At 40.3% G+C, this 18,709-nt stretch overlaps 1 protein-coding gene across 4 annotated transcripts in view; it reads right to left on the bottom strand.

The window, feature by feature from the left end:
- Positions 1–2,370: 2,370 nt before the first annotated feature.
- Positions 2,371–18,709, bottom strand: part of pip5k1b (phosphatidylinositol-4-phosphate 5-kinase, type I, beta) — a 95,148-nt gene continuing 78,809 nt past the window's right edge. For 3 of the 4 annotated variants that reach the window (XM_031890766.1, XM_004910778.4, XM_002935598.5), the window contains exons 13-14: positions 10,886–11,000; positions 9,714–9,844 (exon numbers count right to left, since the gene is read on the bottom strand). In XM_031890766.1, coding sequence (XP_031746626.1) covers positions 9,815–9,844; positions 10,886–11,000 — 145 coding nt within the window. In that variant the 3' untranslated portion in view covers positions 9,714–9,814. Of the gene's footprint in view, positions 3,087–9,713; positions 9,845–10,885; positions 11,001–18,709 lie in introns of those variants that run through there. The other variant, XM_004910780.3, reaches the window with a different exon arrangement.

Here is an 18,709-nt window from a genome sequence, read left to right as displayed (position 1 = left end):
ATCGATTGATAGAGCCTAGCCCGACTCCTTCCCTATACAGTAGTCAGGCTAGGCTCGATCAATCGATCGCCGCATAGTTCGTGTATCTCCTGATACTTTCCCGGCTTCGCCGTATCGCCTTTGTTCAAATGACAGGAAGCCGAGTTTAACAGGTATTTTCTACTAAAGCATTCAAAATAACAAATGGTTTTCAGGATAGGGCAATTATTGGGGGAGGGTAGAATAGATTTTTTAGTTAAAAATTTTTAATGTTACTTTTCCTTTAAAGGAGGAGAGATTGTCCACTATAAAGCAGAATGGTGACACTCAAACAGTAAGGAGGGGAAACAGAAGGATTTGCTTATACAGACAACAAAAGGGACAAGAAGGAATTGAGACAAAGAGGGACGCTGATAAGAATGTTGGTATCAAAATCAAAGAAGATATAAGATAAAGAGTAATTCAAAAGAAATAATGGAAGGAGTAGGATAAGATGGTTGCCCTGCTAACAAAACAACTCTGGGGGGGGGGGTTAGTTTAAAAGATTTTCCTTGGTGTCTGAACACACAGACCTTGAGCTGTTCATCAAATGTAATAGTTATCAAAGCTGTCTGGATTACTGAATATACATTTTGTGATTCTGTGTAGCATGTCTTCTGCATGAAACACGCAACTGGCTGTGTTCCCAGGTTGGCAACATAAGCCACCTGACGTTTCTCTGGTCTTTTCTAAGCATGGCAACATCAAAAGACTTTCCTCTTCTGAAAATTTCTCCTGTCAGGCTGGTCAGCAAAACCAGCAGCTTTCACTGTTCTTTCAACTTTGCTATATTAGCAGTGTAAAAAAATTGGGTATAATTTACCAGCATGCAATTGTTCCTTATGGGCAGGCTGCCAGGCTTGTTTGCTTCTGACTGGACCCTTGTGTTGTGTTACTAATCCATAGGGGGGAATTCCCAAAAGTGGAGGTAGCCCTTTTTTGGAGTAAAAATGGTGGAAAAACTGGTGGAAAACACTTTCTCCAGATTCACAAACAGAAATCCGCCTAAATTCCGACTCAACCGCCACTTTTCCATTTTTGGTGAAAGAAAGACAGTTTACAGACACTTTTGTGAATTTGTCGTTTAAACGACATTTATAGGACGTTTTAACGACATTTTTTCCCGACATTTTCAAAATGGAGTAAAGCTCAGTGTAACTCTGTCAGATCAATTGTAAGCTCTTCTGTCTTGTTTTGTTCCCCCCAGTCTCCATTTCACACCTAAGGTAGGGGCCCCATTGGGGGATCATTAACATATTAATGGGGATCAGCAGCCTATTGTGAGGGGACAAGTTTCTGTCTAACCCTAGAACAATAGGTGCAAAAAGCCTCATTAACATTTTATAAACAAGTAAAACACTGATTAAAAAAAGTTCAATATCTTATATATAAAAAGGTTTTACCTCACATTTGTATGATTATGCTAGTTTTAGCTTAATCAATGAGGCAATAATAACATTTTGTGTGAATATATTGTAAACATTTTTATTAAAAGGAAAAGTAAAGCCTCACAGGCAAATTTTTAGTTTTAGCTGCAGTGCCCCCTCTTTAATCACTTCACTGACATTTGCCCCAACTTATCTGCGCCCCCATAATGTCCAGAACTACAGAGCTGTGTGACAGCATTGGCCCCCACCTTTAGCTGTGCCCCCACCTGTTCCCAGCAGCCATCTTGGTGATCGCCAAACAGCACATGCACACTGGCACCCAAACTGGGATATTGGGGTACAGGGTTGGACTGGCCCAACATGGCATTGGATAAAAACCCAGTAGGCCCTAGTCCTGTTGGACCTCTATTCACCGGGCATGTTGGTGTGTGGGTCGGATTGCTGCTGACCAGTAATGAGTAGGGGCTAGAGAAGAAGGTATTTAGACCCTTAAATCTTGTTACAGAAGTTGAATTACACAGAAATATAGAAAATATTTGAAAGCCCAGATTGTCCTGAAAAAAATGATGTATAGTTTCTCTGGGCAAACTAAAGTTACCCCTCAGGAAATGCCCGAAAGTGAAATGACAAATGGCAAATGAAATGCAAAATCCTGCTGCTAGCTGTGGGACTGGGTTTGATGGCACCGACAGATTTACTAAGAGCTAAAGGCAAATTCATAGAAAAAATGTCGGGAAAATGACAAAATCTAAAAACTGTCTGTTTATAAGACAAATTCACAAAGGTGGTGATAGAGTTTTGTGAATTAGGTGGAAAATCCGACAAATCTATCTCCACTTTTACTTTGTCTCAATATCACCAATTTTGTGAATTCCCCCCCATAGTATCTTATTCATTACATTATTACTGTAGTAAAATGTTCTGTACAGAGATTAGGCCATCATTTCATTGTTAAATAAGCGAATACTGAGCACAAAATATTTTATTTTATTTCCTTTATCAATAAAACTATAGTATACAGATATTTTACTCTAAATAAATTATATCATTTCTCTTTTACAAGCAAACTAGATCACAATATCTCAAAGACCAGATATGTACACAACATAAGGCTTAGTTATAAATAGCACATTTGCTTCAGCTCATCTAGTAAACGTTGAAAAGATCTTGAAAGAAGCGCTCGCCCCATACGGAATGTGCACGTGGATGCGAATGTGTTGCATGGAATCATTTTACAACCCAACGAGACAGATTTTAGTGATTATTATTTCACCGACATTGCAATTACAGTGTTCCAGGCGGAGCTGCTTGCTTTGGGCAGGTGGACAAATCACAGGTGTTGCTTGTGGCAGTATCAGAAGGAACATGCAAATGGAGAAGCATCCTGGGGGCGGAGCTCTTATCCAGGGAGTCGAGTGAGTTGCAGTAACGGAAGCAAAGAACTTTCATATTATAATAATCCTTCTCAGTTCCAGGAATGGGCCGAAACGTGTTCCCCAGTTCATGTGCTATCTGCAAGGTATGCCAAGGCCAGAGGCTCAAGGTCATGGTATAGTTCTCTCTTTCAAGTCAAGGACAGTTTCACACAATGGGACTTTAGAGCAGACCAGGCTTCACTCTCAGTGGAGACACAGGCTTCTTAGCATTACTCCTTCATTTCACAGCTTTCAGGGCACTTTACTGTAAGAAAACAGAAGTGTTTTACAAATCAATTACAGGACGGAGAAACTGCCCCTTTCTGGATATTTCTGTCTTATTTTTATGCACATTGCTCTTGGTCATTTGGTAATATTCTTGGAGTGGAAGAAAACACAGACTGACCAGTGAGATTCTCTATTTGAGGAGTCTGGCTGCTGGGAGTTTAGTGTATAATCCCATAAGTATGGAAATAAAATCTCACCAGAGTATAGGTGGGGTCCGGGTGCACATGCCCCGACCTACAGCAAGATGAGGATCATACTACAGCCAAAACAGCAGGCACTCATGGACCCAGGCTTGTGTAAGAGAAATGCAAATTTATTTGTGAGTGCCTGCTGTTTTGGTTGGAGTTTGGCTGTGACCCAAGGTTCTCTGGTTAGAGCCTTTGGAAATGGCTATGAACTCTGTTCAGAATTTCAGCCTTTGGTAACTCTTCTCTGGAGGGTTCAACCATAGCATGATGTGCTTCTATGACTCTCTTTTGTCATAATAGTTTGTTCTGGTATGGAATTAAGTTATGGAAAACTATTCTATGTTTCCCATCCACCAGTTTTCCCACACCAAGACTGCTGTTTTATCCATGAGGAAAGCTGAGAACCTTGCCCCAGGCAGTGCTACACCAGCGAGGACAAAAAAGCTGTTACCTAGCACAGTGCTGTCCAACTGGCGGCCCGCGGGCCGCATGCGGCCCGCGACCCCCCTCTGTGTGGCCCCCCACCTGTCTGGCTGCTTTGATGGCTTACTCTTGTGTAAGCTTTAAATGCTATCAGTACTGTGATTAACTGCCCCCCCTGCATGGTTCTCACCTCAGATTCAGGCTGTATTGTTTAAATATGTAATTCCCTGTGTTGTTCACACCTTTTAATCTCTGCATTGTTCACCCCCCTGCAGTGTTCACACCTCAGGCTCAGGCTGTAATCACCCATATTGTTCCCCTGTTCACACCTCAGGAGCAGTAGAAACCCACAAATAATCCCTGCACACTACAAAAAGAACATATACTGAGGTGGTAGTGCAATTAAAAAGTTTTTTAATATATAGTTATTGTGCAGACTGTAGGAGCAGTGCCAGTGTCACTGTATGCTGCCTGTGTGTTCCATACAAACAGGCATCATAGGGTAAGCAGAGTATGGCACACACAGGCAGGGTAGGTAAGGCAGAGTATGGCACACACAGGCAGAGTATGGCACACACAGGCAGAGTATGGCACACACAGGCAGGGTAGGGAAGGCGGAGTATGGCACACACAGGCAGGGTAGGGAAGGCAGAGTATGGCACACACAGGTCAAGTATGGCACAAACCAGCCAAGAATGGCACACACAGTGAAAGTATGGCACACACAGGCAGGGTAGGGAAGGCAGAGTATGGCACACACAGGCAGGGTAGGGAAGGCAGAGTATGGCACACACAGGCAGGGTAGGGAAGGCAGAGTATGGCACACACAGGCAGGGTAGGGAAGGCAGAGTATGGCACACACAGGCAGGGTAGGGAAGGCAGAGTATGGCAGGTTTTTGCTGTACTACAACCATTAATATGGGTATGGTCATGTGATAACATGGGTGTGGTTTCAAGTGGGTGCGGTTTCAAAAAGGGGAGTGGTCAAAACTGCCTTCCATTATTGGCCCTCCACCACGTAGGTCAGAAAAATTCCGGCCCTCGGTACAACAGAAGTTGGACAGCACTGACCTAGCACATTAAATTCAGCTTTTTAGCACATTGCTAGTGCAGAGAACTAGTGGCAACAGAACCTGGAAAGCCCCTGCCCTCCCAGTAAATGGAATTGAATTTATACTACTTGAACTGATTTTCAAGTGTTTTGCTCACTATGTTTGTTTAGCAACCACGTCAGGAGAGTGGCGATTTTGTCATGTCATGAGGGAGCTAATGATCCACACCGGGTCTTTTTGACAGTTTAAAGAATAACTAAACCCCTACAACTGCCCTCCATCACCTCCCATCACCTTTGCCTTCTCGCACAGCCTATTACATTGCTCATGCAGGGTCCGTGTCGGAGGTGAGACCTGAAGCATTTTCTAATGGACGGAAGATGGTGCCTAGGCACTCTGCTGCGCTGCTTTTTTATCTCAGGTTTTATAGGGCCACTTTTCAATGTAATAAGCTGTGCGAGAATGGATAGGTGAAGGGGGGGCGATGGAGGGCAGTTGGGGGGGGGGGTTTATACCTAGGGGGGGTTTACTTCTCCTTTAATGTGAAGAAGAGTTTAGGCTTATTAAAATACAGGACCCGATCATTATCTCCCTCATGACATGGAACTGGTTGATGATATTGGATTGAGCCTTACATTACCATACACAACAGGCCAGTTTCTTTGTAGAATGGAGCTTATGTTCTGCTATCAGGGTCACGGCAACATTTAATAGTGAGGGCAGCACTCTTGTCTGGGTGTTCCATAATACTACCAGGTATATACTTCATATAATTATTTTTTCAGATCAGAGGATCCAGTCATAGAATATTACAGAACTTGGCAGGATAACAAAAGAAGGGCAGCAGACTGAACAAGGCGGACTTCACAATCACAATGCAGAAAACCCTACATAAAAACATTATTAATAACATGTCATTCAAAAACCTTTTAATTACTGCAGGGCAAGCTGGGAGCAATCCGAATAAATAACCGGGTGCAAAGGAGCAAAGAAAGGAATTTTCCTACTGACTTTCATAAAACTGCTTTTTAGTGACTGCCAACTGTCCTTACAGGAGAAGGAAAGGTAAAAACTAAGTAAGCTTTATCAGAAAGGTCTATGTAAATACAGCCATAAGCACTCACAGAAACACTGCACTGACTTCTCTGTCAAAAGAAACAGGATTTCTTGTCTGTTTGTTTTCCTGTGCCAGAGTCTGCTCAGCTGTCTCCTCTCTCCTGCTCCCCCCTCCCTCAAGAAATTAATTCCTCCCCCCTAAGGAATGTGTGATCTGAGCCAATCAGCAGGAAGCTTCCTCATAGTCTTACACACTGCCCATGTACTCCAGTCTTGGTCTTGGTGCAGGAGAGAGGCATTATGGGAGCATTTTTTACACAGCTCAGCATTTTTTTTTTCCTATGAGGCTTCTGATCTTCTGAACAGGAGAAATATGGGGAGACTTAAGGGCACTATTGAGAGAACTGAAGGTATGCCTGCAGCTTGAGATTAACTCTTTATTAGCCTTTCCTTCTCCTTTAATAAGAAACCTATAGAGAAACCTCTTGCACTGAATTTTAGCATGGCAGCAATATAACCAGCAAGTGCTTTAAGAAATAATCAGATGTAGAAAGGGTTTCCAGTGGCCGAGATAGGGCAATGTACAAATGAAATTACATTAGCTGGGCAGATACAAACAACTGCATTTTAAGCATCATACTGACTCCATAATACTATTCCTGCTTAAAGGACTGCATCAGGCCAAGTATGTGGTCCATGGCCACCCAGACCATATAAATCTCTATAAGTCCCAATGGCCAACGTTCTGTATCCACCCACAAATATCTGTTTGCTTGGCCAAGTGAATAGATCTTTATGTGACTGGCCAACTTTAAAACACAGACTATAAATATAATTTTTTAAAAGAAACAAGATTCCCCCCACCTCTGTTTTTGGCCTTATTAAAATACTTATATAAGTCCTTTGATAGGGTGTGGGATCACATGACTTGGAGCAAAACATGCCTTGTTGCTTCTGTGGGTGAAAGGTGAAGTTTAACTTCCTAGCCCATTTTTCAGCTCAATTGTTTTTTAAAGTGGACCTGTCACCCAGACATAAGAAGCTGTATAATAAAAGCCTTTTCAAATTAAACAAGAAACCCCGAATTATTTTTTTATTACCACATCCATACCCATAATAAAAGCATTTAAAAATCCCAGCTGTCAATCATATATTGCCTGCCCCGCCTCTATGCCTTAGGCAGACAGTTACTTTCACTTTCAATTCAGAACTTCTTAGATGTTGCTGGTCTCCTCACATTCCCCCTCCCTTCGCACCATGTAATTGTGTAACCAGTGCATGGACATGGGCATTAGGTCCCCCCATACTGGCACAGAAACAAGATTTTGACAGGATGCAATGCCTGCTTTGATAACAGTTTCCACAAAATGCTGCCGGCCTGCTTGCAGCAAGTGTGAATACCAAGGCTGAAGAAAATAAGATTAAAATAATTTATATAGTGTAAGTAAAGTTTATTTTGCTTGACAAACACAATAGAAAACAATTTGGAATTATTTCTTGAGGTGACAGGTCCCCTTTAACAGTACAACAGCCTTTCCTGTGGTTTACAATTTTTGATTATTTTTCTATTTTAGAAATGAATTTGCTTCATTCTTCTTCCTCTGGTCCCTCAGCTCAGTAAGCTAATTAGCGACTAATGAGTTCCAACCAAAGTACCCGGGGCCGGTGCAACTGTTAGCAAACGCGAACATGGGCCTGGGTCTCAGGTTAGCCATTATAATCACTTAAAGAAACAATAATAATCATCTGATGTATTACATTTGTAATAAAAATGTATTAAATGTGAACATTTAAAGACACGCCTCTTACTGTTCTGCCCCTGAAAAAGGTGGAAATCAAACTTTAAAATGAAGTCTTAGAAATATTGTAAGGAATAAAAAGCAACTGGAAAAAGTTCCCCTCTCTAGGAACCCCTTTTGATAAGGGTAAGGTGTGGTAGACAGGGGACATTCCTCATTTAGAGGAAGAAGCTACAAGTGAACTATATGGCCAACTGAAAATCATTAAAGTGAAATAGTATTTTAAGAGGAATTACCCCTTTAAGCATCCTGTCTTTCTGGTCAACCTTGCTGACTTTTTTTAAAAGGCATTTATAAAGCTCATATCAGCATTTTTTTTTTCAATTAACTAGGAAGGATTTGTAACAGAAAATGAGATTGATTCACCAGCAGATGGCGGCAACAGCCACTGCATGTAAATGTATCTGTTTTATCTATGTGGTTCTATCTAGCTATGTGGCTCCTATGTTACATGTCATTCTGATAACCCTTACCTACCTATGTCATTTTTCTGCCATAATGATAAACATCTACAGCCTAACCAGACAGTTCCACCACAATCTAGAAGAAAGAGACTAAGCCCAAAGGGTAACACTAGGCCTGTAGGTGCATGGAGGAGCAATACAAATGTAATTTTACCAACTGCCCTGCCTTTTATTTCTGATCCTGAGGGTGTATCTGCAGACCCTGCCATAAAGCAAGACAGGGCTGTTTTGGGTTTTTTTTGGCAGGAAGGTAGAATTACTACTACATGAATTGTGTAATTGCCTTCCTCTTACTGTATGTAATTCATGCATAAGACATTACATTTACAGCAGTCCAGTCTTGCTAATGGAAAGGGTGCGATCAATATCATCTTAATACAGTGACTTGTCCTGTTTAGGGGTTTGTTTTTTTGTGCTCCAGTGCCTCTGCCAGTCCCTGCATCAAAACAGAATGTCCATAGACTCAAATTAGGTCTCAGTTCATGATCCTATCACAAGATACAGCAATGATGTTACTTTCAGACTGCATGTTTTCTATACACTGACCATAACAAAACCTGGGCCATAATGAGTGTTTATGAGTGAATTCATTTGCATGCAGTATGGAAGTCTGCTGAATTTCACTCATTTTTAAAACTTTTTTTTCTATTCAGACCCAACTTTTAGTCAGAATAAGGAAGGAACTCAGCAGCCAACACCCAGAATATCCTGGAAAACATGCAGACCGAGTGCAAAAGAAAAGATTAGCAGGAGAAACAGCAGGGCGGCGGTTAGAAATTTGTGTCACACAACTGTGTTATCTGACAGCTCCAACTGCAACAGAACACGAACAGTTTGGACAAAGAGAAAAATACAGGGAAAAACACAAATGTTTAACCACCGTCAAATACAGAGCTCTGCGTTTCCTGAATCTAAATAAACGAATGAGGCAACGCTTTAGTACATGTCCATGTTGTTCCACGTTGGAACCCTACGTAACTGTTTGCTTTTGCGAAGTCTTTTGAAAATCCCCTTAAAGATTTTAAGTTGCACTACTTTTAAATAAAAAGTGTTACAGTAAAACTTTAAATTGGCAAATTAGGTCAGAAAAACACAATACCCTGGGCTTAATTTCATGTATTCTGGCCAATTCCATTCCCATTGTGAAGTCTTTTACAACTGGCAAAACGTGTATAGCGTGCATTTACAACCTGTGGTGCTGCCTGCTCTAGGAAAAAGAATGGTGTTATCTAAGCTATGAATGAGATATTAACACTGCAATCATTTGGTTATTGTAAGTATGGCAGATAAGAACAGCCTGCCCACAAAATAAACACAATATCAGTCCTTATCCTTCATATGACTTACGTATATTGCCTGGAAATACAAAAATATATGTTTCAGAAGCTTCACAAATATTAAGCGTTGAAGATTATGCCAAAAAGTGACCCCCATCCATAATGGTGGTTTGTGTGACGGAACATGTCGAACACCCCAAAGGCTGGTCATGGATGCATACTTGTTTTCAAGAAGAATATAAAGACGACTGATACACATACACAGTTGTTAGTACCAAGTGGACCCAGTTGCTAGAGGAGCTAGCACATAACTGGACAAGAACTGATCAGCCTTGTATCATTTAACACAAAACATTAATATCCAATCCACAAAGCTATTTGCTGTTAGGTAAGCATCAAACTGCAATGCCAGAAAATCACCCTGAAGCAATAGCACTTACTTGCCTCTAACTGGAAGCTTTACAACTGTTTTGCCACTGGAATCACAGCATTAGGGGACAAAAATGGTAAATAATCATTGAAATTGTAATTAATAAATACATCAGATATCAAAAATGTCAGTGCTATAGGGCTCATTTATTAACACAAGTTCATATGCACAGCACAAAACCATGCAGATTATTTTTACCCACAACACAGTGTTTTCCCATAGAATTTCACAAACTTGCAGATGCACAGTTCAGTTTGTTACTAAATTGTGTACTAGTTGCTTCCCATCAATGGGGGTGTAAAAGTGTGCTGCGCCTATTGCCACTGGGTACAAAGGGAACCCTGGAGTTACCACCTGGTCAGGAGGTGGTGATAGCTCCAAGATTCCCCTTCATCAACAGGCATAGGGGAACAGAAGGCAGTAAGGACTGAGTAACACAGACCTATTAAGCATAACCTTTAGCAATTGTCAAAATAAAATATGGATAGAAATGTGTTTTAATACTGAACTTACAGAGCTTCGGCAGCCCTATGACAGACACATTTTTTACTGATTTTTGTTAGTTTGCCCATAGCCGTATGCACAGTTCACAGGTGGCAGTAAATCCTTTTAACCAATATATTTTAAATAGTCTTCTTTCTTATTTAGCTTTACTTACCCAATAAGGTGCAACAGTAGAACAGAAAAGTTAAAAATCACTGGGGGTGCCAAATGCTAGGCACCCCCAGTGAAGTGATTGTAATCTGATACCTGATACCCCCGGTTGGTGCCCCTGTTAGAAACAGCAATCCTCTTCCTTCTTTCTTAGCACCACTTTTACATGTGCAGTAGAGTGAAAAGCCAAACTTTAACAAAAAAGCCAGCTTATTCACAGTACACCTGAAGAGAGAAGGTGGCAGCAACCCCAGGCTGGTGTGGTTTTCCCCTAACAGGAGCACCAGCCCGGGGTATAAGGTAAGTGATTACAATCACTGGGGGGTGCCTAACATTTGGCACCCCCAGTGATTTTGGCCTTTCCTTCTCCTATAAATATCAATGTTAGGGCACAATCAACGCTAATGCAAAACTAGAGGAACCAGATACTTACGAGATAGATGTCAAATACCGAGGCATTGTCATTATCCCATTCAAGGGTGCTCTGTTCAGACGTTTGATAGGCACTGTCTTCTAGAGTGAAGGTTGAACTTGAAGGCAGGCCCATTCTGAAAATAACAAAAAATCTGATCAGCAAACACTCTAATCAAAATACAGGTACTGGATATGTTATCCAGAAACCCATGTTCTAGAATGTTCCGTGTTACCAGTAGACTGTCTCCCACAGATTCTATTTTAATCAAATAGATTTTAAAAAAGTTTCCTATTTCTCTATAATAATAAAACAGTACCTTGTGCTTGATCCCAACTAAGATATAATTAATCCTTATTGGAGGTAAAAAGATCCTATCGGATTTATTTAATTTTCAAATGATTTTTTAGTAGACTTAAGGCATGATAATCCATATTACAGAAAGAACCCGTATTCATAAAACCCCAGGTCCCAAGCATTCTGGATAATAGGTCCCATACCTGTACTGAGCCCCTGTGAGCTCATCTGTATAACATAAGATTCTTCAAATAATATTTTAGATTTGGTATTTCCTTTTACAAATAAAAGTAAGGTCTTTTGCATTCTCAGTTTAAGTTTCTATTAACCCATTCATTTGCTACTGAAAATTAAAAAAAGAAAAAAAAAGAAACAGTCTCAGTATTGCAACACAAGCCTTGTATTAGTCCTCCAAGGAAACATCCAGTTAACAATTAGGACTTCAAATCAAAAGGATTTCTAGCAGATTCTAACATAAATTCCCAACAAAATGCCTTCTTTTATTGCACATATTATAACCACCACTGCATGTCTCTTCATAATAAAATGATGCTCAGATCAATTTTAGGCAGTCAGAATGTATTCAGAACCCAAAAACGCCAATGTTGCCTTTTACTTTAATGGGAAGCATTTGACAACACTGGTACAGTACTGGACTTTTAAGCCCCAAATTCTCACTAAATTCTCTAGTGAGCATTTTTTGGACAAACAGTGCCAGCGGCAGTGCTACCATTTCTGTAGTTACCATTTAAGTGGGAGGTAGCAGTAGGTGCTTTGCACAGACATATTGCAGTGGACAACCTGTGTGCTGTGTGTGCAATATATACACATATGTTGATTAATAAAGCTACATATGAATACATTCCATGCTTGTGTACTTTATTAAACACATAGAAAGTGACCATAATAACCACTCGTGCATGGGGTATATTTTATTCTGTGATGGGATAGATTTCCAGCTGCCGTGTGAACCTTTTATTGCAGCATGGTAACTACCCCCTGCTTTATCCAAAGAAATGCTTCCTGAGACAAAAGCTCAAAGCCAATGACGTAAAACTGCTGTGCAGTCGGACCGAAAAACTTGACAAGCGGTTTATAGAGATTAACAATAGCTGTCTCTGCAAATGAGGTAACAAAAGAAAAGGCATGCAACAAAAATGTTGTGTGCTGTGGAGAACCAAACCCATCCTAGTCTAAAGGATTGAATAGAGACCCAAAGGGAAACATAATGTGGATGCTGGTGGAACAATAACAGCTGCACTTTCCCAAACACTGTATATTACCAGCTGCTGGTATCAACATGTAAATATTAAAATAGCTAGTGGCATTGAAACTGGTTTTACTGTGTGACAGGCCTGGGATCTTAAGTTTTACTACATTTATATATCCTGGGGTATGAGTCCTAAGAGTCTTTAGTACAAAATATAATACCATGGGGCTGAATACTAACCTATTAACTAAACAGCACCAATTGTGTAACACTGATCTTTGCGTTCATGTTTTTACTTTCCATATCAGTCAATAAAAACAGATTGGTTGCTTTTGGTAACTGTATCAGTACAATATTGCAGCAACCTTAGTATTTTAACCATATTCATGGTGTACATATTGAATAATATGTTGGGAAAACTCTAAGAAGTAAGGGCTCACTTACTACATGTAAGGGTACAAAAAAAATGGGCACAATTCACCATGTTTTTTGCCTTTTGCAGGTTTGGTGAGCTTTTTGGTGGGGTAGACAAGATGAAAAACTATACGCAGCAATGAGCAGGTTTGGTGAGCTTCCTGGTGAGCTAGACAAGATGGAAGACTATAAACATATTTCAACAGCTTGACCTGCTTTGGCATCATTCTCTTAGTGAATCTGAATAGTAATAGCAATTATACACCTATTGTGGGGGTGTACACTGAGACTGCTTTTTCACACACTGTACAGTCACCTTCATTAATTGGATACCTGAGCTATTGTGGTATATCCAGCTAGAGTTTATTCATGCAGATTTTTAGTAGTGAGGGGCAATTAATGGACATCATCAAAATATGTGATTTTAGAACAATCATCACCCATGCTTTCCTTTTATGGAAAAAATATCCTACTTCCTATATCTGTTATTGGTCTACTGACATTGGTACCAAGGACCATTTTTGCTAACTAGGTGGCAGCCATATCTGTGTGCAGCTACATGGAAACTGGATTGATGTCTCAGACATGAGTACTGGAGTGTTGGCTTTTTCATGTGTTAAAGAGTATATAATAACGTGAATGCATAGGTTTTATATGGAATTAAGCTGCATGAGATATTTATCATTCCCAAAGGCAAAGGCCTTACTGTATTGAGTTTACTGAATTCTGTGGAATTGCTGCCATGACAGCTATCACTTATACGTGTCACAGAAGTGACAAAAGACAGGCGCCTATAAAATAAATCCCTGCACTGCTGCTTTCTGTTTCAATTACTGCTGACGGGCATCAACAACCATAAAAAACTGCCTCATTTATTGAATGCTTACTAAAGTAAATATCATGCAATGTCTCCGACATCAGCAAATGTCACTGGAGCTGGTTAGTGTTCCCTAGCAAGACAGAATCAATAAACTCTCCCATCTGTTGTCACTAGCAAATTGTTCCAAACACTGCTTGGCTTTCTGCCTGTTTCAGTTTTTGATGGAGTGGGAGTTTTAATGCTACGTGCCACAGAAGGTTTTTTTTAAGGGGTGGCTCTAATTCCACATGCTTTTTTAAGTTATATTGTTTTTTTGGATTGTACGCCAGAAATGACTTTTTTTTCAGTTGCTTTTTATTTTTATTTTGAATTATTCTGCATTTTCCCATAGCAGCTCAGTAAACCAGATCTAAATTGTGACATTTGGCTATATCAGTTCATATATTTCTGTTCATCCTTTAAAAGGGGCAGTATACCCCCTTGTTCAATGAATAGGATTTGTGCTGAACATACAAACCGGATTCCAAAAAAGTTGGGACACTAAACAAATTGTGAATAAAAACTGAACGCAATGATGTGGAGGTGCCAACTTCTAATATTTTATTCAGAATAGAACATAAATCACAGAACAAAAGTTGAAACTGAGAAAATGTACCATTTTAAGGGAAAAATATTTTGATTCAGAATTTCATGGTGTCAACAAATCCCAAAAAAGTTGGGACAAGTAGCAATAAGAGGCTGGAAAAAGTAAATTTGAGCATAACGAAGAGCTGGAAGACCAAATAACACTAATTAGGTCAATTAGCAACATGATTGGGTATAAAAAGAGCTTCTCAGAGTGGCAGTGTCTCTCAGAAGCCAAGATGGGTAGAGGATCACCAATTCCCAAAATGTTGCGCAGAAAGATAGTGGAGCAATATCAGAAAGGTGTTACCCAGCGAAAAATTGCAAAGATTTTGCATCTATCATCATCAACTGTGCATAACATCATCCGAAGATTCAGAGAATCTGGAACAATCTCTGTGCGTAAGGGTCAAGGCCGTAAAACCATACTGGATGCCCGTGATCTCTGGGCCCTTAAACGACAATGCACCACAAACAGGAATGCTACTGTAAAGGAAATCACAGAATGGGCTTAGGAATACTTCCAGAAACCATTGTCAGTGAACACAATCCACCGTGCCATCCGCCGTTGCCAGCTGAAACTCTACAGTGCAAAGAAGAAGCCATTTCTAAGCAAGATCCACAAGCTCAGGCGTTTTCACTGGGCCAGGGATCATTTAAAATGGAGTGTGGCAAAATGGAACACTCCATGTTCCATGAAAATGTTCTGTGGTCAGACGAGTCACGATTCGAAGTTCTTTTAGGAAATCTGGGACGCCATGTCACCCGGACCAAAGAGGACAAGGACAACCCAAGTTGTTATCAACGCTCAGTTCAGAAGCCTGCATCTCTGATGGTATGGGGTTGCATGAGTGCGTGTGGCATGGGCAGCTTGCATGTCTGGAAAGGCAGCATCAATGCAGAAAAATATATTCAGGTTCTAGAACAACATATGCTCCCATCCAGACGTCATCTCTTTCAGGGAAGACCCTGCATTTTTCAACAAGATAATGCCAGACCACATTCTGCATCAATCACAACATCATGGCTGCGTAGGAGAAGGATCCGGGTACTGAAATGGCCAGTCTGCAGTCCAGATCTTTCACCTATAGAGAACATTTGGCGCATCATAAAGAGGAAGGTGCGACAAAGAAGGCGCAAGATGATTGAACAGTTAGAGGCCTGTATTAGACAAGAATGGGAGAGCATTCCTATTCCTAAACTTGAGAAACTGGTCTCCTCGGTCCCCAGACGTCTGTTGAGTGTTGTAAGAAGAAGGGGAGATGCCACACAGTGGTGAATATGGCCTTGTCCCAACTTTTTTGGGATTTGTTGACACCATGAAATTCTGAATCAACATATTTTTCCCTTAAAATGGTACATTTTCTCAGTTTAAACTTTTGTTCTGTGATTTATGTTCTATTCTGAATAAAATATTAGAAGTTGGCACCTCCACATCATTGCGTTCAGTGTTTATTCACAATTTGTTTAGTGTCCCAACTTTTTTGGAATCCGGTTTGTACTTTTTGCCTAATGTTTCACAAATAATCTATGTTTCTTATTTATTGAGCTTAAAGATAAGCTCCTCCATGTTTGGTGCGTGTGATGTGACTTTTCTCCATTTGTTGTGACTGTTTTGTTAGCAGGTGTTCATTATGCTTGATATCTGTGCACTGGTAATCTAATTAATATCCACCTTTCAAGGACCAAACATGGAGGAGCTTCAAATTCCTTGTTTAGCTCAAGAATTAACAAAAAAACTTATTTTTCTTGACTTAATGGGAAAAAAAGTGTGTTCAGCACATGCCCAATTAAAGACAACAGTCCAAATTTGAACAGCCCCTGTCAGAAAAAAACATTTTTGTAAGTCATCTTTATTATTCAAAATGTTTTGTTTTGAAGCTACTGACCAAGATCAGCATTGATAAAACTCTCACCATCTGCTCTCAGCTCTCTCTGCAGGGATTTCCAAGACCAGGATTTGGCAGGCAGTCAGATAAAAAAAAGTTCACACTGAACTGGTTACTGAAATAAACATGTTTTCCCTCTCCTTCATTTGCTTGACTTTGATACCATTGGCTGGCAAAATTCAGCCAATCTAATCAATGAAATGCAAATAGAGCAGAAGAGAGAGGGATGCACAGTAACCAGTTCACTGTCAACTTCCTGTATTGGGCAGAGAGCAAGTTGATGCTGGCAATCCCTTCCAAACAGAGAGGAGAGAGAGTTTTAGCAATGATGATCCTGGTCTGTAGCTTCAAAACTAAACATTAAATAAAAAAGATTAATTACAAAAAGGGGACAATGAGGTATTTCCCCTCTTTAAATGCAGTAACTGACAAGAATGGAATACATCTTTAAAAAAATTTTTTGCTTCCATGATCCAACATTCATTCTCAGAATTTCAAAGTACATTTACTTGTTTGTTGACGCATTTTGTGGCTCAGGAGAGGGGTGGTTGGATAATGTCAGGGACAGGGCAGGTGATGTTTGGGGGGGGAGGTGATCTGTGATGTCAGGAGCTGGGTTATGATGTGGTGATCAGCAATTGACTGATCACAGTGCCATTTAATTCAATGTCCTGTCCTAATTTAGAAATCCAGACAGGCAGTTTTCACCAGGAAAAGCCCTACCAAACACCAAGCTATTCAGGTGAAACCCGGACAGGTAGTAGCCCTAGTTAGGCCCAGGTCTCCCTTTCACCAGAATGTGGAATGAGAAAATTTGCACACACACTAGTACAGGGGTGTCAAACTCAATCACATAAGGGGGCCGAAATCTAAAACACAGGCTAAGTCGTGGGCCAATTTTTTTATCAATATACTTAGTAAGATACTAAGGGCTATATTTATCACAATGTGTAAAAAGTGGAGTAAGATGTTGCTCATAGCAGCCAATAGATGCTTTGCTACTGTTGAAATCTGATTACTGATTGGATGCCTTGGGCAACATTACTGATAATGCTTCACTCCACTTTTTACACAGCATGATAAATATACCACTTGGTCTTAGTTACTATGTAAGGAAAATGGAAATTGATCAGGCTGGATGGTCAAACACACCCACCAGGGGCCACATAAAACAGCCAGGTGGGCCGTATTTGGCCCCCGGGCCTTGTGTTTGACATATATGCACTAGTACAAATGAGCACAAGTAGCAAGTAGGCAAAAGTGCATTTTAAAGAGCAATCTCCTCCCATTTTTGCAATTAGCTATTGTAAATAAGCTCTTATGCCTTATACTTAAGGCCACAGGCTAAATAGGTCATCACCTGTAAATCTAATTACTGTCACTATGACATCTGTAAAGTAGGCAAACCAGTTTTGCAACTGCCTAAATCACTTAAAGCCTGCAGATTCAATAGATTGTCTTTCATGTTTAGAACTAGTTTGCTCTTACAACTGAAATTTCAGCAGCGGTTGGTAACTGTCTAACCCTTAACCATCCTTGTATCTATTACCTTTCACCCTGTGTAGCCACAGTGCTGAATATTTCACTTATGTCATGTTAAAAGGACGTGTGCAGTTTTCTAATCAGCTAAATTTCAACAAAATTTTAAAGTCACCTCTCTGCTTGGGTACACAAAATAAGGGGAAAATATGTCTTAAACACATTAAAATTATATGAATCAAACACCGGGTAAGGGAGACTGCCCTGTTTCCCAAGATGCTCCAAATGAGAGAATCTTACAATGTATGGCCATCTTAAGAAAGTAACCTTAAAGTGACCAGAAGAAATTACTGTAAATTAAAAACCAACTTTTTATTTATAGTTTCCACTTTCTTTAGTACTGTTTTATATTATTACAGTTGATGATAAATGGTATCATTCACTGTAATGACGTAGGCCTGTGCAAGTTCACATGCTCTGGGGGGGGGGGGCAAATAATTATAAAACAATGATACAAAGGGGTCCGTGGAGATTGGAGATCTTTGACATGCTGAGGTTACATCTGGCCCACTGTCGTTCAGTTGGACAGCCCCGACATAGGGCAGCACAAGCTACAATGTAGGTAGGGAAGAGGCATCTGTCTGAGCTCAGCAGGAGGGAAAAACTGCAGACACAACAAATCAGTTGTGAATGAAGGCCATTTGCCTCCACAATATGTTCTTCTCATGCACAGCTCAAAATCCCATGGTTCATGGACAACTTGCAGGGCTTAGTGAGGTGGTGAGGGAATGCCCCCCCAGTCCCTCTCTGGACCCTGGTTACCACCAGGGAAACCACTTCCTTGTTAGTTCTATAACCCTCTGTTATTTCTGCATATCCTAAATGAATACATTTTACATTCATTACTACGTATATATATATATTGGGGTTTTCTATTTTACAGTTTCTTATTCCCAAATATTATGATTTATATATACTAGTCTTAGTCAAAAGCAGTGTGCTGACAGACAAGAATGACACAGATTCCTATTCCCAACCGAAATTACCGTGTGACTGGTTATTTGGCAGATTCACAGTGTTTCCATGCCAACTGCCAAGTGCTCTGCTAAAGG

This window comes from Xenopus tropicalis, chromosome 1 (assembly GCF_000004195.4).
Source record: "Xenopus tropicalis strain Nigerian chromosome 1, UCB_Xtro_10.0, whole genome shotgun sequence".
Classification (NCBI taxonomy): domain Eukaryota; kingdom Metazoa; phylum Chordata; class Amphibia; order Anura; family Pipidae; genus Xenopus; species Xenopus tropicalis.
Note: the sequence above shows the minus strand (reverse complement) of the source record. Positions and strands in the feature narration are given on the sequence as shown.